At 37.0% G+C, this 14667-nt stretch overlaps 1 protein-coding gene across 8 annotated transcripts in view; it reads right to left on the bottom strand.

Moving 5' to 3' along the window:
• MTIF2 (mitochondrial translational initiation factor 2) overlaps positions 1 to 14667 on the bottom strand; it is a 42392-nt gene that overhangs the window by 12026 nt on the left and 15699 nt on the right. For 2 of the 8 annotated variants that reach the window (XM_049695958.1, XM_012538470.3), the window contains 6 exons: positions 11690 to 11915; positions 11220 to 11331; positions 5323 to 5494; positions 4708 to 4868; positions 3628 to 3804; positions 1531 to 1670 (listed from right to left, as the gene is read on the bottom strand). In XM_049695958.1, coding sequence (XP_049551915.1) covers positions 1531 to 1670; positions 3628 to 3804; positions 4708 to 4868; positions 5323 to 5494; positions 11220 to 11331; positions 11690 to 11915 — 988 coding nt within the window. Of the gene's footprint in view, positions 1 to 1530; positions 1671 to 3627; positions 3805 to 4707; positions 4869 to 5322; positions 5495 to 11219; positions 11332 to 11689; positions 11916 to 12668; positions 13905 to 14667 lie in introns of those variants that run through there. The other 6 variants (XM_033414205.2, XM_033414209.2, XM_033414210.2 and 3 more) reach the window with 6 other exon arrangements.

The following is a 14667-nucleotide window of genomic DNA, read 5'->3' as shown; positions in this document are numbered from 1 at the left end:
AGGAGAAAAAGCACTGACTAGACCCAAACTATAACCTATACTCTGCAACTACCCAGCTGTACAACCTTGGAAAATCAGTTCACCTCCTGGATCACCTTTCCTCAACTGTAAAATGAAGGAGCTAGATTAGATGATTCTTTCACCTTTAATGATCTATGTCTACTATGCTTTCTAAGTCTCCAAGATCATGCAGCTGATTAACGGGTGATGGAACTGGAACTGATAGACAAGGGATTTTTCCATTCTCCATGTCAGCTAAGAGCTTGCTCACAATTGTTACAATATAAAGCAACAGAAACAACTGTAACAAAACAAACTAAACACTTTTCGTACCCATCTACTTATTCCTAGTATTTATTCCAATTTACAAAATGCTGCTCTGAAAAGTAGAGCTGGGGTTGTTTCTTTGCATGAAGAGTCCTCTATTCTTCATCAGAAAAGAAGGCCTCATCTTACTTCCCTGCCACTCTCTTACCTCCATTCCCAGGATTCATCTTTGCCATGCCTCCAAATTTGCCTAAGCAGCTTTACATCTATCTATCTACTCATCTAATATCTGGGCAGAAAAGGTGGTCATGTCTTCAAATGTTCTAATCTTGCCATCTGGTTTTCACATCGTAGTAACAATCAAGGTATAGTAGAAAGAAGACAAGTAAGGTGGCATTTTATGAGTTTCAGAGAAAAAGAGGCATAATTTTACTATTAACAGAGGCATAACTTCTAATCATCTTGGAGGTAACAAATTTAGGAAAAGTAAAGATAAAATGAGACTTAATTGGAGGAAGGTGGCCAAATAAAGTACAATTTCTTCATCGAATGATCAGAAGGAAAAAAGTCCATATTACGAGTAAACCATGGAATATGGTAAGAATGGACAAAAAAGGAAATTTTTACTTAGCAGCAACCTGTATAGGACAAGAGAATTGGAAAATGCTATCACAAAGCAGGTACTGAGCTTCCTTGGTGTATTTTATCCAGAAGAGAATAATTGGTAATTTAAAAGAAAATGGAATTCATCATAAATAACATTATAAAACTTACAGCAATTTAGTTCACAGAAACACTGAGTCAATCAATAACAAACTGAACCCAAATATTTCAACACTGTATTAGTAAAAAGTTTTATTTGTTTAAATTTCTCTTAAATGCCCCAAGACCTATTCTATAGTTTTTCACTTTAAAAACAAGCACTTTTTATTACCAACTGAATTTCGTTTCTGCTTAAAAGTCTTTATCCTACTATTATCCTATCCCCACATCATTCACCACTTATTCTCCTCATTCTAAGTACCTCGTAGTAAGAAAAGAATAGGTAAACCTGACCCCTCTGGATTGATGACTAATCTTTCTGAGCCTAATTTCTAATCTGCTAAACTAGGATAATGATACCAGCTTCGCCTAGTTCTCAGAGAATTTTTAAACAACAACAGAAATTATGGATGTCAAAATGTTCTCTAGGTATAAGGCACTATGTGCATGATGTGTAGCACTCCCATCTGAACACACTGTCTCTGAGGTGCCCGCACTTACCGTGAGTGCAGAAACATGCACTGCTTGAACGTCGCCTCCATAATCCTCACATACCACATCATAAGCTAGCAGTTCTTTTTTCACTTTCTCAGGATCAGCCTCAGCTTTGTCACATTTGTTTATGGCAAGGACAATAGGAACTGAAAGAGACAGAGTTAAGAAGAGTGCATATGATGACACTTCAACTCCAGGTATTCACAATGAAAGATGCCAACGTTTTCTGGCCTTCTCTTGACCCAGCGGATGTATTTATCTAACAAAAGACCTAAAAAGACCCACTTTACACCCACCTACTCTGCTTTATACACATGAAGGATTCCAGATGAGAGATGTCAAAACTGCAATTGTAAGATTCTGTATTAAGAATACGCAATTATGATTATTAAAAAACAAAAACAAAACACACAACAGTACTTAGGGTAGAGAAAGGACTATCCTTAAATCTGAAAGCAAGATCAGCAACTGCACTAGAGATAATCTCCAGAAAAAAAAAATCAAGAGAAGATTCTAATTCTAATACCACTAGATCATTTGCCTCTTCTTTCCAGGAGTTCCCTGTTAAAACCCAACATCTCACCCTGGGGTGAAACTAAGTACCATTATTGTAAACTTTCTTTTAGGATTTACAGCAACTCTTTCTTCATACACACTTAGCTGAGTGACTGACACAAAGTAGATTCTCAATAAATGTTTACTTAATGAATGAACCAAATAATCTTATAATCTACTTGTCATTACTAAACATACCCTTTCATTAGAGAACTCACACAAAATTCTAGGAGATAATTCTCTGATTGAGTTTCACCAACTCTGCAATTTTCTCAGGTATCAAAGGAATAGAAATTGAAAATAGACACGAAAGAGCTATGCAATCCACAGCCTATTATTAGGAAAAAGTACATTCTATATCGATCAGCTGGAACTTAACAGGCACCAAGAGAACAGGTACAGAAAGCATGATGTAAGGAATTCATCATATCTCAACCAACTGCTTTGTTACAGGGTCCCTGACAGATTTACCGTTCTTATTTTTATTATATTCCCTAGGATCATTAAGAACATAGCCCATTCCACAAAGGTAGTTTTGAGGAATTAAAAAATAAAGAGAGGAACACAAGCTAGAAGACCGGATTCCAAATGCAGGCATGTTGCAAATTAACTGTAACTGGGGAAGTTCCCGCCACCCTCTGGGTCTTAGTTTTCATGTTGTGAGATGAAAAAAACACTGGACTAGATCAATGATTGTCAACCCTTTCTTTTTTTTCTTGCCAACAAACCTAGGGGAATATGATGCATTCCTTCAGGTACATTTTCTCAAGACAACAGTATTTTCTCAGTGGGTGTAGGGTCATATCACAATAAGAATGAATGTACAAAGTATGTGTGTGGGGTTTATTATTACAATTTTTTTTTCTTGGCCACGCCACGTGGCTTGCAAGATCTTAGTTCCCCAACCAGGGATTGAACTCATGCCCTCGGCAGTGAAAGTGTGCAGTCCTAACCACTGGACTGCCAGGGAATTCCCTATTATTACAATTTTTAAATGGAGAAATAAGGGAGAATATAGCCAAGTATTTTCCAAAAGTTTCGATTTTATACCTTTGACCAAATAAGAACTTATTTAAAGCAGATGAGGGAAAAGTCTCTTGTAGAGAAGAATTCCAGATAATAAATGAATAAGGAATAACAATTAGAATATCACCACTTTGTAACTCCTAATGAATTGAGGTGATGGGTACATAGGGGTTCATTATCCTAGGCTTACTTTTATAGCTGTTAAACATTAAAACGTTTTTTAAAAAGTCATTTGAGACTGTTAAATTGTCACATCATGCCAAGTAAGTAAACAGTAGAGGAAGGAATATACTTGTGGTCACAAGTCCCAAGTTGAATCCTGCTATACTCTTCTTAGTAGTTAATGTCTTTGGGAAAACAATTCAACTTTCTTTGCACCTTACCTGTAGAACAGGTATAATAATTCTGGGATTGCCAGGAAGATTAAATGAGCGACATGTAAAAACAGTGACTTTGTAGTAGATCCTTTAAAAAAAAGAAAGCAACTTCCTTCCTGATACATGTAAGTCAGCCACACAGTACCTTGAGCATCTTTGGCATGCTGAATGGATTCTATGGTTTGTTTCATCACTCCATCATCTGCAGCTACAACCAATATGATAATGTCAGTGACCTGAGCACCTCTGGCTCTCATTGCTGAGAAAGCAGCATGTCCTGGAGTATCAAGAAAGGTTATCTTTTCCCCAGAAGGCAGAGAAACTGTGGAAACAGAAATCCAAGAACTCTAAGCACTCAAATATATACTTCATTAATATAAAGGAATATACATGACCTTATCAACACAATCAATAATTCTTCAAAATAATTTTATTCTTTCCATTAACCTTAATCAGAACAATGCATTTGGATCACTCCACAATGAAAAGTGATAACATACCAGTGAGACCTTTAGGGTTTTCTTTTCATGTAATAATTTCAAACTAAAACTCAACCTATTTCTAGAATATAACTATTTTCATAAATGTACCAACTGGAATATATTCTGGAGAAAAAACCAGACTGATAGTTGTCTAGGCAGCCACTCCTGCATTAGCAAACACCAGCTGCACAACTGTCTTGAGCAACAGAGGCAATTTAGTACACAGTTAGAAACTCAGGATTTGAGTTCAACAGCCTTGGGTTTAAATGCTGGCTTTGCCACTTTACTAGCTGTGTACTTTGAGCAAGTAACTCAACCTAAACAAGCCTCAGCCTCCTTATATGTATGTAGGAATACTAATACCTACCTCATGATGTTGCGAAGATAAAAAAAGATAAAGCATATAAGGTGCTCAGAACAGTGCTGGGCACATGCTAGGCGTTCAGCAAATGACAGTTGTTACTCAATTATGAGTGGTAACATTATGACAACCTAGCATTGAAGAGTCTTAGGCTCATTAAACCAAACTAAGAATGAGCTAGAATACAAAAGGTATAACTTTCTTCTTATACACTGTACAAAATAACCTTTATTAACCACCAGCTCTACATTTCATCAAACCAATGGCTTTAGGCTTTAGCCTTTCTTTTACTTTAAATTCATATATTTCATACGGTGACACTATTTTAAGAAAATAATATGTGGGGTTCCCAAGCACATTGTAAGGTGATCTGTGTTCATACCAAGAAAGGCACCAATGTGCTGAGTGATGCCTCCAGCTTCCATTGCTGCCACTTGAGTTTTTCGCAGTTTGTCAAGTAACGTCGTTTTTCCATGATCAACATGGCCCATTATAGTAACAACTGGGGACCTTGGTATTAATAAAGCTGGATCTGCCTGGGGCCTACAATTAACAGCAAAGGAGTTTAATTTCTTAAATATCAGAAACACTTTATAGCCAGTGAACTGATCTGCAGTAATCTCTGTGAACTACCATTAACAATAAAACCCAACATTTAGCTTTGATTAGACATAACTATTTTCCTCTCTATACATACAATGACTTATGATAAAATAATAATGACTGCCCACCTACTGTAGGTATCTTCATAACAGTGAGCAAAACTGAAAAAAATTTTAAAATTCAGGATCAATATATACACTCAGCAAACTAAGAAAAATAACTCTTAGAGTTTTATAATATACTTTTTGATACTTTAAGCACTTTGAAGAAAAGTTTAACCTATACTCACACATCATTTTAATTGCAAAAGGAATTTTACGGCAAATGTTTCCATTAAAAAGTGTGAATAAAACAATGTGGTCTCCTTCCCCCAATTTATACAGTTAAGTTTTACCTTTTTACAGCATCTTTATTTTCTCTGACTTTGTCCTGTTTTAATTTGCTCCATTTTAACTTCATCCCTGACTTCTTTATCACTTCTTTGATCCAGACTTCATCTAAATGTGAGTGTGCTTCTAGTGAATCTATGTCAACAGCAGTGTTCAATAAAGATTCATATACACAATCTGGGTGAAACAAGATAAAACCTTTTAGGATCACAAATTAAATGTTCCAGAAAGTGACCTCTATTGATAAACATCTATATAAACAATACACTCAATGAGAGGAATAACTATATAAGCTATCCGTTTCTCTAATGTTAATGAATCACAAAAAAGTTGAAAAGAAAATAATCTTTAAAATATGATACAGGGAGTTCCCTGGCGGCCCAGTGGTTAATACTTTGCCTACCAATGCAGGGAGCGCGGGTTCGATTCCTGGTCGGGGAGTTAAAATCCCACATGCCTCGAGGCCGAAAAACCAAAACATAAAACAGAAGCAACATTGTAACAAATCCAATAAAGACTTTAAAAATGGTCCACATCAAAAAAAAAGGAAAAAATATGATACATTTATATTAATTGATATTTCTGCATATTCATAAATATTTGAATATTTACCATGTAACTTATGAACTACTTGAGCAATTAATAAAACATTAAATTGCATGTCGATTCTCATTATTCAAGGTAATTATGTTCTATAAACTCACTGGGAACAGTGAATTAGCAAATACTGAATCATTGCTCTGAAGGGAAATACAGGGTTACGTTCCTTCAGCCTCTGGTCACAACATTTTCATCAGCTATATCTTGTTTTATGTGTTTTTGTTTAAAGACATCTTATTCAATATATGTTGTTGATTCATTAACGTTATACTCACAGTCAACAGCACTATACTATAACTAATGCCTCAATAAAGCTTATCTAACACATGTATTTTCTCTGTAAGGCACATTACAGCCTTCTTGTAGTTAGTAACACTAAACAGCACTTCAGCACCATGCTGAGGGGCCATTTTAAACAGCGAAATCACCAAAAAAAAGCACAAAAATGAGAAAAACATGGCACTAAATAAACCACAAAAATGACACTTGTTTACAGTATGAGAGGAGAAAAGGCAGAGTGTTGCCTTGTTTGAACCTCAGCTAGTAATGCGTGATCAGGTCAGGCAACTCAAATTTTTCACCGCTCTGTGCATGTCCAGGAATGACTACAAAAGCATTTCAAGTATCAATTTTGGGGCTACAAATACATTTTAGGGAATTCGCCAATTCAGAATCCCCAAATAATAAGGATTGACTATATTTACATATGTATATACATAAATATATGCACACACACACATACAGTATCACAGAATACATGTACACACTATTTATGTATCTATTTAGGATGCCCAAAAAGTAGCAAAACATAGGAAAAATAATTACTTGTTGTTTTCATTTTATTTAATGTGCTTTAATTCCAGTCATATTTTCCTGTGGGTAATAAATAAAGTATCAGTGGTGATAATGAAATAACTAGTTTTATGCTTCCAGACTTTCAGTCACCCTATAAATATATATTTTGAGAGACAGATATAAAAGAAAGGCATCTTCAAACACGCAGAATATTACACTAAAAGAACTTCCTATTCAGTAGTGTGCTGGTAAATGTTTACTCTGAGGCTCCTAAAAAAAAGTCCTGATTTATAGCACTTTCCAATTTCCATGGTACAAATACCCGCCACCAGGGGTGCCCAACCCCCTGTTAGGAACCAGGACGCACAGCAGGAAGTGAGCGGCTGGGGAGTGAGCAAAGCTTCATTTATATTTACAGCCGCTCCCCATGCTTGCATTACCACCTGAGCTGCGCCTCCTGTCAGATGAGCGGTGGCATTAGATTCTCATAGGAGCACGAACCCTATTGTACACTGCACATGCAAGGGATCTAGGCTGCAGGCTCCTTATGACAATCTGATGCCTGATGGTCTGAGGTGGAGCTGAGGCAGTGATGCTAGCACTGGGGAGCGGCTGCAAATACAGATTATCATTAGCAGAGAGGTTTGACTACACAGAGACCATAATAAACCAACTGCTTGCAGACTTAATTCAAAACCCTATCAGTGAGTGGCAAGTGAAAACAAGCTCAGGACTCCCACTGATTCTGCATTATGGTGAGCTGTATAAATATTTCATTATATATTACAGTGTAATAATAATAGAAACAAAGTGCACAATAAATGCGCTTGAATCATCCTGAAACCATCATCCCCCCAACCTTACCCACCCCCGTCAGTGGAAAAATTGTCTTCCACAAAACCAGTCCCTGGTGCCAAAAAGGTTGGGGGCTGCTGTCCCCCACCATGTCTGACTTCAAGCCACCAATATGAAGTCACTGAACACAGAGATGAAAAGAGATGTGAAGCAGCACACTATTAAATAGTATTTCCACCATATAGGTACAATAAACGTAAATAACCTCAAGATCATAGATTAACAGTAAAATGCAGTAAAATAATTAAGAAGTGAAAATATTAATGACTGTTTATTTACCTCCATTTATGACTTAATTTTTTAAATGGTTGTGTTTACACCAGCTCACATAATTCCTTATAATTTAGCAATAGGCTCACAAACTGGTACAAGCCAGCCTCAGCACCTCACTGATCCTACTCCATAATAATGCCAAGAAATGCTTTCTTGTGTATTTCCCTACCACATTTTCCCCCAAGAAAACACATTTTAAATTAGGAGTATGGCACTATTGATACTATGTATAAAATAGACAACTAATGAGAACATACTCTATAGCACAGGGAAATCTACTTAAGGCACTGTGGTGCCCTAAATGGGAAGGAAATCCAAATAAGAGGGGATAAATCTATATGTATAGCTGATTCATTTTGCTGTACAGTAGAAACTAACACAGCATTATAAAGCAACTATGCTTCAATAAAAATTAACTTAAAAAAATAAAAATAAAACATAAATAAATTAGGAGTATGGGATTAACATATACACACTACTATATATAAAATAGATAATCAACAAGGACCTAATGTATAGCACAGGAAACTACTCAATATTCTGTAATAACCTATATGGGAAAAGAATGTGGAAAAGAATGGATATATGTATATGTATAACTGAATCACTATGCTGTACATCTGAAACTAACACAGCATTGTAGATCAATTATACTCTAATATAAAATAAAAATTAAATTAAAAAAAGAATGCTACAACATAAATTTCCTATATGGATATGCTCTCAGAAAACAATAAAACTCTAAACGTAAAAATTATAATGAGTACAATTCTGTTTCTAATAATGCTAAAAATCCTTAATAATCCAGTAACTATAGTTTTCTAATATGTTACCCTAAACTTTTGAGAGGTAGATTATACATAGGGATAATCTTTTTCCCTCTACATTAAATGCATATAGTATCAACATATTATTTTATCTTTATCCAAGACTTAAATATTTACATGCAGAAAAGTACCCAAAGCATTTTAACCAGAAATATTACATCAATCTTCTTTTTTGGCTGCACTGCACAGCTTGCAGGATCTTAGTTCCCCCACCAGGGATGGAACCCACACCCCTGGCAGTGAAAGCGCAGAGTCCTGACCACTGGACCGCCAGGGAATTCCCACATCAAGTTATTTTAACTGAGCCGGGGCAGGGGGCTTAGGATGTATGTATGTTGCTAATATAGCAGTTAAAAATACTCACCATATGAAAACTATCTTAAATTCAAAAGAGGTATGATTATAATATGAAATAAGTTTCAAATAGATAACTTTTATTTAAATCATAGCAAATCAGTTTTGGATTTAGAGCACTGATCCACAGGATTAAACCTGTATTTTAATTATTCTATTTATTTGGTGATACAAAGGAATTATGGTTATGCGTGTATGTGTTAATGTTTAAAAAAAAAGAATTATCATTTAGCAATATGTAAGTACTCATGGATTAAATGATATATTAATAATTGTTACCACTGGCTCATGCAAACATTATGCTTATCATTCCATTCTTTCTGCTTTCATATATATATGAAAAATGCCAATAATAAAAAGTTCTAAAAATCAAGTCTGTTATCAATATCATTTATAAAATCATATCAATACAGTTTTCCTTGGAAAAATTCTGAATGACATGGCCATGTCCATTTGTTCTCTTAAAGTTTTCTAGTTATAAAATGATTACATAATCCAACGCCAAGTTTAAAAAAAACACAAGATAGAGTGCTAATTTTCTATTCTTTGTGAGGATGTACTGTCACAAATAGTGGTAACACTTTCAGGCAGGATACACATTAAAACTCTAGCTCTGCTGTGATTTACAAAATAACAATTCCTGAGAGAAAATTTGGTCTGTGAATAAGAGCATCTGCTCTGGAGCCATAGTCCCTGGGTTCAAAATCCTGGCTCCACCACATAGTAGCTGTGAAATCCTGGGCAATTATTTATCCTCTCTATGCCTTGGTTTCTCAATCTATAAATGGGGATAATAATCATACCTGCTTCTAGAGAATTGTGAGAATTATATGAGTTAATACATATAAAGTTTTGGTATATAGTAACAGCTCAATAAATATGTTATTAGTAGTAATTTTTTGCCAAGTCTGCTTCACTTGTTACTTTATTTTGCTACAATAATAAGCTATTTCTTGTTTACTAAATTTTAATGTCAGTTTATAATGAAAATGAAATGAAAATTTTGTTCCAACAATCCTAAATTGGTAATAAATACAGTAGTCCCTCAGTATCTGCAGGGGCATGGTTCCAGGACATCCCCTGAATACCAAAATACATGGACTTTATATATAAGTCCCTTATATAAAATGGCACAGTATTTGCATATAACCTACACACATCCACCCATATATTTTAAATCATCTTTAGACTGCTTACAATAACTAATACAATGTAATGTTATAGAAACAGTCGCTGATGCATGACAAATTCAAGTTTTGCTTTCTAGAACTTTCTGGATTTTTTTTTCTTTTTTTTAATATTTCTGATTCACAGTTGGTAGAATCCACGGATGCAGAACCCTTGGATACAGCGGGCCAATTACAATTTTTATTGCATTTCTAATAAAAATGGTATTATGAAAAGTTGTAGTTATGGACTTCCCTGGTGGTGCAGTAGATAAGAATCCGCCTGCCAATGCAGGGGACATGGGTTCGACCCCTGGTCTGGGAAGATCCCACATGCTGCAGAGCAACTAAGCCCATGCGCCACAACTACTGAGCCTGTGCTCTAGAGCCCACGAGCCACAACTTCTGAGCCCGCGTGCCACAACTACTGAAGCCCGTGTGCCTAGCACCTGTGCTCCGCAACAAGAGAAGCCACCGCAATGAGAAGCCCGCGCACCGCAACGAAGAGCAGCCCCTGCTCGCTGCAACTAGAGAAAGCCCACGAGCAGCAACGAACACCCGACTCAGCCAAAAATAAATAAATAAATTTATTAAGGAAAAAAAAATGTTGTAGTTATTACTACAAATATTTTTCTGCTGGCACTACACTACAGAAATTGTCAAAATGAGTGCAATTAGAGAATTATAGAGAAACAAAAGGAAAGTCAATGAGTATAAATACGGTCCCTCAGTCCAAAAGCATTCTTTGGACTTATTCTAATAGCCCACGAGATTTCTGAGCAAGAAAGGTTAGTTCAAATTAAAAAAATCTTTTCCACTTTTATTAAAAGCAAAATCTTAGAGAACTAGGTTTGGCAAAGAGCCAAGAAACTAATTAGGATTTGTCATCTAAAGTGAAAAATATTGGAATTACTTAACATCTTTTTAAACCACTAGTCTAATTTTCATCCTTGAATGCCTTAATCTCACTGCAAATAAAATACCAGGTATTCCACGTTTCCATATTTTTCCTTATAAAATTATCTGGCTCACCTATGTCTTTTTCCATTGCTCTGGCCAGCTCCTCAACAGTCATTCCAATCCATACCTCCACCTCCTTTTTAGATTTTGTTGAAGATAACTGAGATTTCTGCGATTTTTTTTCCTATTAAATATTCAGAACACATAAAGAAGGAAGAAAAAACTTTGAGATTTATTCTGGAATATCTACCACAGTCAGGGCTCCTATTTCTACCAACAATCCCGTAAATTGTTAAACCTTAGACTAAAATTTAAAATCCTGATTCCTTAATTCACTGTTATACACTGATATAAATAAGCAAATTAATCAACATTACTAACTAGAACCTCCCTTCCTCACAAAGATTTATTGCCTGGAATGTAGCATTAAGGCATAAAGATTTCAAAAATGACAAAATACTCAAAATGGATTTCTACTCATGGCTCTAGGCACTTTTATCTCAGACCAAATAATAGAGAAACTCAGAGAAATCTAGAACTACCTTCTTTGTCACCAGAAGCCTATGTTGAGATAAAGCGGTCCTGATGAGCGCATGTGTCTGCCAGGGCTGGGGGTACAGCTGAGCTGTCCACACCAGGTAAGCAGATGAAAACACGTGCCTCCACTGTGCCAACATTCTTCTTTGATACAGGCTGTGCAGCTGCCTACAAATAGTGTGAAATCGTAGCAAGTTCTCCAACTTAAGTATCTTCTGGTTCATGTTTCTCCTAGGAAAAAAGTTTTCAAATACTATTTTGGTTAATATTGAAATCAAGTTAGTAAATATTAATTGGATATCTACTACACACAAAACACTGTGCTAGAGTTATAACAATGAGTAAAACTGGGTTCTCGCCCTGAAAGAGCTCACAGTCCAGAGAGATGGAATTCCGTACTAAGTACTCTCTAGATATTAACTAGAACTATTGTTAATGTTCCTGCCATAATAACACTGAAATACAATAACAAACTTATAAGGGTTCTTTTTTCACTCCTGAAACATCAACTAACCAAATCACAACTACAGTCATTTTTTTTTAAATGCAAATTTGCACTCATCAACTCTTTGCCAAACATTCTTTGGGAGGATGGGGGGAGATTATCCCTAGTTTAATGTACAACTTCAAAACATGCTATATAAGGACTCATTATCTGCCTTCTGTTAATCTCTCACTCCATCTCTTACGCTCTTATAGTTCCCGCACTCCTATCTCCCAAATTTTTGTTATTCTGTCTCACCTGTAATCTCCAACGTCTTCTAATCTTTGGAACTTTGCATATGCTCCCTCTACTTGGAACTGTCTTTCAACCCTAACATTTTCCCCTTTTCCCAACCCCCCCAAAAAAGATGCTTTAGAGTGGGAAGAAGGCACCCAATAAATATCTAATGAATAATGCCAATAAATACCTATTGAATAATGCCTTTTGAGTATTACTCTTGGGACAAAAGAAGAGTTTACTGAGAGAAAACCACAACAGACCTCAACAGTGTAGCTCAGAACTCAGTAGTATAGTCTTTTCCTCCTTGAGTCTTCTATTTCTTCTGATCACAACACTGCATTTCTACAGCTTTGCTTTTCAGTGTTTAAGGGAAGGAGCAACTAAAATAACATAAGTACTAGTTTTCTCCTCAGCAGACATTTCATGAGCACCATCTTCCAGGCACTGCATCTGAGGTTGTTGATTCAAAGTTTAATAAGCAAGAGTCCCTTCCTTTGGGGTCCACTGTCTTTAAAATGTTCCAATATAATGATTCTTAAACACCTCAAGAATGGCACATTTAAAGAATCTTATTTAGGTACATTTCCCTGAACTAAGAAGTAAAGGGTGCTCAGGAAGCACAGAATTCCTTAGGGGAAAAAAAAATGTTTTAATGACTCTAAAACCAGATTTAACAAGGACACAGATTAATATAATGGGAGGAAAAGTCCTACACGGAGATTAACCAAAGCACAACTATTTCACTGACGCAGGGATTCGAAAAACACATTGGGGGTCAATAAACCAAATACCAAAACTGAAAGGAACCTTACTTACTACTTATTCCAAGCCCCTCATTTTAAAGAAAAGGAAAATGGAGTCCAGAGAGGTCAAAAAGCCTTCTCCAATGTCATACCGCTAGTTAATGACCGTCACGACTAGAACCCAGGCTTTCTGACTCCCAATTAGGTGTTCTTTCGCCGCTAGTATATTCTTATCATGGAACCTGAAAAAAGGATGTTGGAAATAATGTAGTTGCGCTGGTGAAAACATCTGAATGAAACAGCTAGAAGCCTTGGGAGTTATCTGAAAGGTAAAAAGAAGTCACGGTAGAATGTCGGATCTAGGGTGGCTTCGCCTGGAACCCGAGCCCAAAAAGCCTTGGGCACAGGGTAGGTCGGGGCGTGGAGGACACCTGCCGCGGCGCGCAGGGAGAGCAAGCAGCCGGCCGCTTCTGGTTGGATAGCGCTTTCGTTATGCCGAAAGTAACAATCACGTATGGATTAAGTGCACAATGGAAAGCCTCCCGAATGCGCAATGCTTGTCATCTGTGCCGCTAACACTTTAGGCCAAACAATACACGCCACCCGGGACGACACGACTAAGAGACCCCACTCACTTAGCTCCTACGTAGGGTCCAGGGCGCCGGAATTCTGACACAGGGCAAAGATCACCTTCCGGACCCGGGAGGACTGTCAGTAGGCTAGTCCGTCTCAAAAATGGTTCCCCGCGGGCTTCCGGAGGAGGCGGTTCTACCCGGAACTCAGAAGTCCGATTTCGGAACAGCCCTGTTGCCGCTGGTACACTCGCGGGGTGTACCCGGGTGGCGTGTCAGCAGCGCGTTTCTGCAGAACCCTTCGCTTTCTAGGAAGTAAATTACTGCTACTCTGGGGCTGTGAGCGGCCTCGATGTGTACAACTCAAGGGAAAGTTAAACGGGGAAATGTGGGAGAAATGATAAGTCCTTAAAAGACGTACTAACAAAAAGGGAAAAATGCAAGGGAACGTGGCGATAGACCCAGTTAGTACTGGGCGAGGAGCAATTTCTTTTTCAAAAGTCACCTCATGTGGGTGGCATTTAAAGTAATAAAGCTAGAGTGGGTTCCAATCCCAGCTCATTCCCACTTGTGTAGACTTGGGGACGTTATGTAAACACTCTGTGCCTCCCCCCGGCCCCCATAGTCTGGTCGCCTAACTCATGGCCCTCCCCTTTTTTATGTTTGTCTCTCCAGTGCCACCGCAAAGATGTGTAATCAGTGTTGTTGAATGACTAAATGGAAACCTCTGTCCTGAAAATCTTTTTAATGAACCTAAACACTCACACCCTTGAAAACTATTGAAGTGCATTTCAATTGCTATCATTTTACTTACCTTTCACACTCACTGAAATGCCAATTTCTGCAAGAAAGTATTCTTTGCTCTCTCTGCCTTGCCAAGTAGTTGAGAAGCAGAAATAGATTGAATTGAACATCAAAGTAAGTCATACCTTTTTTTCCCAATA

This window comes from Orcinus orca, chromosome 13, assembly GCF_937001465.1.
Source record: "Orcinus orca chromosome 13, mOrcOrc1.1, whole genome shotgun sequence".
Taxonomy (NCBI): domain Eukaryota; kingdom Metazoa; phylum Chordata; class Mammalia; order Artiodactyla; family Delphinidae; genus Orcinus; species Orcinus orca.
Note: the sequence above shows the minus strand (reverse complement) of the source record. Positions and strands in the feature narration are given on the sequence as shown.